Source organism: Xiphias gladius, chromosome 10, assembly GCF_016859285.1.
Source record: "Xiphias gladius isolate SHS-SW01 ecotype Sanya breed wild chromosome 10, ASM1685928v1, whole genome shotgun sequence".
In the NCBI taxonomy this organism is placed as follows: Eukaryota; Metazoa; Chordata; class Actinopteri; order Istiophoriformes; family Xiphiidae; genus Xiphias; species Xiphias gladius.
This window is the reverse complement of record NC_053409.1, coordinates 2,048,008-2,055,975: the sequence shown is the minus strand read 5'-3', so window position 1 is coordinate 2,055,975 and position 7,968 is coordinate 2,048,008. Positions and strand designations below refer to the sequence as shown.

At 38.5% G+C, this 7,968-nt stretch overlaps 1 protein-coding gene across 2 annotated transcripts in view; it reads right to left on the bottom strand.

Moving 5' to 3' along the window:
- Window positions 1-2,519, bottom strand: part of si:dkey-87k14.1 (leucine-rich repeat transmembrane protein FLRT2) — a 5,422-nt gene extending 2,903 nt beyond the window's left edge. Inside the window, exons 1-2 of one of the 2 annotated variants that reach the window (XM_040136420.1) lie at window positions 2,168-2,519; window positions 1-392 (exon numbers count right to left, since the gene is read on the bottom strand). The exon at window positions 1-392 is cut by the window's left edge and continues 2,903 nt beyond it. Coding sequence is in view for 1 of the 2 variants with exons in the window: in XM_040136421.1 (XP_039992355.1) it covers window positions 216-218 (3 nt within the window). In the remaining variant the exon portion in view is untranslated. The remainder of the gene's footprint in view (window positions 393-2,167) is intronic. The other variant, XM_040136421.1, reaches the window with a different exon arrangement.
- Between the last annotated feature and the right edge of the window lie 5,449 nt (window positions 2,520-7,968).

The window sequence follows — 7,968 nt, the reverse complement described above, 5'->3', positions numbered from 1 at the left end:
CTGGGATTTGAAAATTCCTGCAGAAACGTCATTACATTTTGGCTGTTTGCTTAATAACACCACTGTGTCCAGCCTGATGCTAAAGAGGTTGAGTAATCCCTTGGTAATTAATTGTCCTAAGCTTCCAAACACAAGAGCAATGGTCGCATTAAACGATATGATTCCTTCACCAGCAACCGTCCATTATTCAGTTGGGACACACAAGTAAAGTTCACCATATTTTCACACTCCCTCCACTCTTTTCACAGCACTCAACTCCGACAGAGCCATGGAAAATACACTGGAGGGTCATCATTGGATGTCCTCTTCCTTGCTTCTTTTGTCTTTCATGTCACACCGGTGGTTTCAGAATGCTAAAGCTTCTCTCTGACTTGATATTTGGATCCTGAAACCTGTTGCAAAATAAGAATAATGAGAAAATCAGCTTTTTTTTCCCTGAAAAAGTTTTCCAATAAAGACCAAAGGATTTTTTTCTCTCTATTCTTCAAATGTAAAGCGAGGAATTGTAAATTAGGAGAGCAGAGCAGTGTGCATACAAATGACTTACAGGTCTGTAACATATTCCTCAGACATACAGCTATAGGAGAATAATATCTAAAAAGATACTGAGGGCAAAGTTGTGGTAAATTGGTAGGAAAAAAACCCTTTTAAAAGTTTATGTGCAGATTACTAACATGAGACCTAATCTAAATGATAACTTACACTAAGCAGATTCAAACACTTTTTTTTCCTCTCTAGGTGATAATCACGAACGTGAACAAACTGACAAAAAGAACATTTAAAAAAACTGCCAAACTCAAAGGATTAAAACAGGCAGCCAAAGGCATTCTGCGAGCAGTGAGGTGTGAAGTGAGCTACTGAAGGAGCTGACCGGCTCACTGATGAGCACCATGAAACTGTTACCCAGTCCAGCCTCGAAGGATAGTGCCCTGCCCAACAGCACTAGGAAAGAATTATCCTCGAAGGGAATTATCAAGGGGTTAAAGAGAGGTTGCCATGTATATATTACCAGACAAATAGCTACAAAGCCAAATATTTACTCTTAATTATTGCTACATTACACTTTGTATTCCTCTCTACCCCTGATTCATTAAGTTTAGCTGTGCTGGTGGAGATGAGGAGTGCTGGATGGTGATGAACGCAGCCTGTCAGCAGAGATAAGATGAGACAAATAACTTGCACGGAGAAAAAACTAAGATCAATGTGGGCATCACGAAAAGAGGAAAGGTGCTACTGTGAGAACAAGGTCATAAGATTTAAATAGTGTGCAGTGATTTCCCTGTCCAGGACACTTGTATTAGTTGGCAGATAAACAAAAGCCTCATTATTTAACCTAACTGAATTCAAGATAAATATCAATAAAACTCCCTGTACCACTGCACTGGGTTTACAATTCAATACAGTCCCCACAAAGGAAGTGGTGATAATGTATTATTAGTGGTTGTTAGCTGGGTGGTAGTGATGATTAATAAAATGCCACCAGGCAGCTGTAGCCAATTGACAGATTGCACTGATTTGTGGCTAAGGCAGTTCAATAGTTATGTAATGTTCCTTAGGGGGCTAAACAAGGCATCAAACTGAGTCCATAACTAGATGGTGCCCAGACCCCGACGCAGTTCTTATCAGCAGGGTCTTGGGCATCAGTCCTATGACATATACACCGATCAGCCACAACAATAAAACCGCTAACTAGTTTTAATGTTGTGGCTGAATGGCGTACATTCATGTGTCCCTGCCAAACGTAACCTACATTAAAGAAGACAGCCTGTGTTTTCTAGCAGCTCTGTTCCAGTTTGGAGAATAAACTGGCGGTAGTTCATTTGTTTTGCGCCTTGAGAAGGAGAAGCCCGTTTCAAGCGCAATGGATGAGGTTACCTACCTCTTCATGTTTTTTTTTTCATCTAATAGAAATGAACTATTAATATATTAAAATACGACTATAAAAACTTACTTGTAAAATTATAACAATAGAGTAAATACTACAACCGGTATACCGTTCCCGTTTATTGTGGATGTTACTGTTTATTCTGCCAATTATTTTGAAAGGAGTAAGTTCGTCCTGTAAAAGAAATCCCAGAATACTTAAACATGGGAATTAAAATGGCATTTAAGGGTAAAAAGGTAAACCATTTCAAACGCTACTCCATTCATTTTGAGTCTTTCTTACCTTCAGAAAAGCATAAAGTCTTACTGCTGCACATCTAGACGGTCTGTTCGTCTCTCCTAAGAGAACTACGCGCAGACCGGGTACAAAGTCCGCATCTTGCCCGCTGCGTCCGCTGCTCGCTCCCGCTCCGGCTGCAGCCTCGGACTGCTCTCACTTGGTTTGTCGTTGGTAGAAAAGACGGGCATTATGCTGAATGTGCAAGGTTCTGACTGAGGCAGCCGGGAAGGGAAGGAAGTTCAGGTCACGAGCGGTCTGCTCCGCATCTTCCCTCCGTCTCCCCAAAACACACCCCGACAGCCTGAGACTCTCGGCCGTCCGCGCTGCTCGGGAGCAGCCGATGAAGCTCCTCCGCTGCCTTCACAGGGCGAGAAGGGGACATGAAGCAGAGAGGAGAGTTAGAGGCCCCCAGCCTGATCCCGCTCCATATAGCAACCTGGGATATGAAGTCCACACTCTGCGTAAACTGTTCCAGAGACTGCCTTGTACCTCCTGGAGACCCGAGACTCCCTCTGTCTCTGTTAACACAAGGTCTCTCTCTCTCTCTCTCTCTCTCTCTGCCCATACATGGGTTTTCTCCCTCTCTTTTCTCACAGCCTACTTTAACTCCCTCCCTCTCTTACTTCGTGGCAAAATGCCGTTATATGTGCTCTTATTAAAAACACATTTTTCCAGACTTTTTGATTAATTAAAAGAAAAACGACAATTCCATAATCACACAAGGACATGTATAAATGGGGAAGAGTTAAAAAAGAGAAAGTAGAGGAAATAATCCGCAGCAAGAGGGGTTGAGTTCTTCAAACTCTCCATCCCCATAAATCGATGCATGAAAGGTACAGCACAATAATTATAAAACAGCAGGGTCGGATTAACCCCTCTAGAGGGCTCCAGGGCAAAAACGAGCTATGGGCCCCAACTGAACCCCTGACACATGACCATCCAACCGATTTTGCAACAGTCCCACAAGCCAACCAGAATCCCTGCCCAGGCCAAGGTTTTCTGTAGTTTGCCATCTATTAATTAAAAACAAAATTTGTTTTAAACTATGCACCATGTAAGTATATCAAGTTAAATATTAGGGGCACTAAAACTAGATTTTGACACACGGTAAGATAGGGTGTCAATTAACTAGACAAATAGAACATCAGAAATGTCATTTTTGTAATAGCAATGTTAAGGATATGATGCACTAGTTTTTGTTCTGTCATCACATTGCTGCCTTGTTGTTTTACCAAGAGATGGTTATTCTATAGCATTGAGTATGTGGCCTTTTGTTTTTGTTTAAGGAAGTGAGACGGAATTTTGTGGCTTTTCCTTTGTTTGTTAGGCATTACCTAATTTTAAGCAATCTTTTATTTTACAATTACAAAATTGGCAAGGGAAGCTAAATGATTGTGATGACAACGACTAAGACATAAGTGATGGAATCACTCAAGTTTATTTACTAATTATTATTTATTTTTTAATCTTTTTATCTTAACACTCACTTTCTTTTTGGGGATTTGCTTTATGTTTCACAAGATTTTTACGTTTTTGTTTTGTTATTTTTATTGTTGTTTGGGTGAGTAGGATATATATGTACATGTTGTATGTTGTGTCTGTAATTAAAAATGATAGCCCATTCATTAGCAGCACTGTCGTAGTTTTATTTTTTTAAGTCCGGTGTTTGTATTAGCATTTCTGCTATTTGTCTTTTTACATCTTTCTCACTTGCTAATGACAAATCTGAAGCAAGTTCACTCTATAGTGCTGACTGACAGTTATATATTTTAAGGACTTCTTTTTTAGAATTGTGTTGACTTGTTAGTTTGTGGAAGAGTCAGTGAGCAGGATATGTATGGTATTTTCATCTGACTTTAGATTTTAAGTTAATTTTAAAGAATATAAGACAGTATGTCTTACATTTTCTTTCAGCAATGGCAGATTAAGAAAATGACTTTTTTTTGATGAAATGTCTAATTTTGAAGTATCTTTTTAAGAATGTAATCAGATTTTTTGACAGAAAAGAATAAATCATAAACATTTTATTTAGTATTTCAGTTAGTAGTTTTCCTCCCTGGCTGAAATCTTTAGACTGTTCTCATTTGTAGTTTCTGAAATGCCCTATGTTTCACCAACTCCTGCAGCAGATGAGAAAAGTCACCAAAGTTTCCGAACGGCTTTTGGTTTGTTCACATTGTATATTTCCTGTAGAAAAGACGAATTTTTGCGCTTTGAGGCAGTGTATTCCCTTTAATGAAGGGCTTCTGTTTGCAAGTGGATTCTTTGCAGCAAATACAGACTCAAACATCCAGCAGGATAATGAAACAAAACAGAGATGTCTGAACCATTTCTACACAGTATTGTTTGAGTTAAAATAATACATTATTTAACATTTAACCCATCACTGCATTGCCCTGATGAGACTTTTCCATCTTCAGATATTCAAACATCCAGACAGACACAAAAACATCTAGAAATATTTACTGTAGATGGAACACACATGCTGTGCTGACGAAGCCTTTGCTTCAGTTTGTACTCTACACCCAGGTGAACTCTTCACATACAGTAACAAATCAGTGTATAATGCTATAACACACTACTATTCAAATGACTGCTAATCTTCAACCATACTCTCAGTAGCACACAGGCATACACACATACACACACACACATTAACAATCTGTGTTTTATTCATATCCTCTATCCACAGCTCTCTTGGTTTGAGTACTTCCTGCCAAACACCACATCTGCTGCTGCCTCCTGCCACTCCAATCTATTAAATTAAAATTCAGGCTAAATCTATCTGCAGCTTATCACAGTGTATGTGGAGTCCGTGGCTAGCATGATGATGTGGGTTTAGCACTGCTTGTGTTTACCCTGTAACTGTAATCTGGCTGCTTGTGTGTGTGTGTGTGTGTGTGTGTGTGTGTGTGTGTGTGTGTGTGTGTGTGTGTGTGTGTGTGTGTGTGTGTGTGTGTATGTGAGCAACCTGGTCGGCTGCTCAGAGGGTTTAGTGCAGGGGTTGGGGAGTAATGCATTACCTGGATATGTGGCCAGATTACAGGGATCTGTTTCCAAAAATGAACAGGGGAAATCTATTTGTTTAGTTAATGACTAAAAACCACAGCTTAAATTACTGATATATATATATATCAGTTATTTAAGCTGTGGTTTTTAGTCATTAACTAGTATATATATATATATTTAAATGGCAAATAGACAAATATTTTTCTTGAAGGTACAAAAACTGATTTTTATGTAATGCTCAATATTGTCTCCAAATCCTCAAATTTCCCCCAAGATTACTCTTGATGTTGAACAGTTAACAAAAACAGTTAAAGAGTTACAGACAGGCCTAATCATTTTCGCAGTGGAGTGATGGTGGACATTATAGAAAGACCGGTACATGTGGTTGAACCTGCTTTCTACTGTATCTCCAGGGCTATAGCTGGCACGCGGACACCAACAGTGGCATCAGCTAGTATTATTTGACACGAGTGCAAGAATTTTTTTCGGGGTCTATTCACCCTGAGACGTGCAAATATATAATAATGCAAACATACACATACAGATGCTTTGTCCTTATATGATACCTGGACTTTATAGGTCAAACGGCCACAATACAATTTGAAGTCAGTTTGAACAGTCAGTTTGAAGTCGTTTCACAAATGGCATTTTTTCTGTGGCTTTCCACTGTCTGTAGGGATGCAGGAGTATAGGACTATAGCTGGGAGCAAGGTTCAAGCATAACTATCATAGGGTTTTACTTAAGTAAGTCATTACAGTTTTATCATTATTATTTTAGTATCAGTATTTTTATGTGTAAATTATGAATTATTAATAATTTATAAAATTAACAATTAACATTAACAGTTTAGTAAATTCTATTATAAAGACTGCTACTAACCGAAATTACTGATCCACAATACCATGATGGGCCCACGGCTTTGTCTTGTCATACTATAGGCCATAGTGCAGTTGTACTGGCTGCATTGCCTACATTTCTGCCACTGGACACCAACGTTATGTCCAGGGAGTTTTTTTTTCTGGGTGTAGCGGGGATTTAAAGGGGCACTCCACCAATTTTAAATAAGGTTACTTTATGATGGCTTTACACTGTGTGATAACAACAATCTTGCAACTTCATTGCATTTAAAATATGATGAATATGACATGATGAATTTTCTTTGCAAAATTTTACTGTTGACGCAAGTCAGATTGTACAATAGATGCCTGGTGACTAACATGACCCACAGTAAATAGAGAGAAAAAAAAAAAAAAGCAGTGCAAGCAGAGACATGTCATCAACTCATGTCATCCATCTACACTGCTCTCATGTTTTGAGAATGTAGCAAAACTATACACAAGCTTTGGCTATAGTCAGTCCTGGTCACAGAAGAGGGCAACAAAAAATAGAGGGTTTTTTTTTTTTTTTTTTGAGCATTACGGTAGCTTGAAACTGTATTCTTCATTGTGAGAATCTGGTCCTAAATTTCTGACACTGTCAGACTTTCAACTCAGGCTTTTGGAGCTTGACAAGCATGGATTTTACATTTGTCTCACATTTGTCAGCTTTCATCATTAACAGTCCAAAATTACAGTGTAGAGTGGCCTTTATTCATCATAGTACTACTCAGCCCGTGAAAACAGTTGTATGTCATCTTTGTCTCTGTAGGACCTTTGTCAGGTCTGATAGACTAACCCATATGATGTCACCAGGCTTATGTCATCTTGGGCTTGAAAATGTAAATTTTTCACAGAAAACCTTTGCTAGAAAATGAGGCTATGGCATTGAAAGACATTGCCTGAGGAATACTTCTTCAATTACATTTAAGCAAAGTGCCATATGGTGGGTATTTTAAGGCTGATTCTGATAACTTTTACATTCAGTATCTTTCAGTATCTAAATTTGACTGGTTTCAGGTACATGACTGAGGATGCATCCCGGCACATCCAAAGAATGTATCATTAAAATCTAGCCATGCCAGTGATACCTGGTGACAGACTGGGTGACAAATAAGAGGTTTGGTGTCTACTGGAGAGACAGTTGACAGCACAGAAAGACAGCACCCAGGACAGGACAAGCTAGCACCCCAGCCTGTGTCTTCAACCAAAGCTACGGAAATTGGGCTCCACCATGTATTGTATGCGTAATGTTGAAATACATAAAACACCTGCAGACCCCAGATACATCACTGAAGATGTATCCCGGTGCATCCAGAATTTTTATCTTGCACCTAGTTTTAGATTTGGTTCTTCACCACTGGAAATGGCTTTGAAACAGCCTCTGATGAGATTAAATTTCAAGACATAAATATCATTGCATTTAAATTGATAAAAAAAAATATTATTAAAAAAATTGAAAACTAGTTGAGCTTGACATTTCATTCTTGACCTAAAAGCAGTGGAAAAATTTCCACTCATGGTTCACTTGTTTTTTTTGTTTTTTTTTACCTTTTTGGCCAACATGGATAAGTAAAGTTTGAACATCTACAGTTCCTTGACAGCTAAGCTAACTTCTTACTTTGTCTGTTGATGAAGACTGTGATTTGGTTGAAAGCTCCAGAACGGGGAAGTATTTTTTTCTTACTTTTCTGACAGTACCGGTAAAGTAAACCTAGAGTTGGTGCACAGAAAGTGCAGAATTTTCCATCAATTCTTAGTTTCATACATTGAAATCAACAGTTAAATGTGATGACAAAAGTAGAACATAAAATGTGAGCCATTTATAAACTCTTCAGGTTTTTCAAGTGATAGAAAAAAGTGGTAAATTCATCAACCTAAGATGTTTGTTTTCTCATAATAGATCAATAAGTGACATT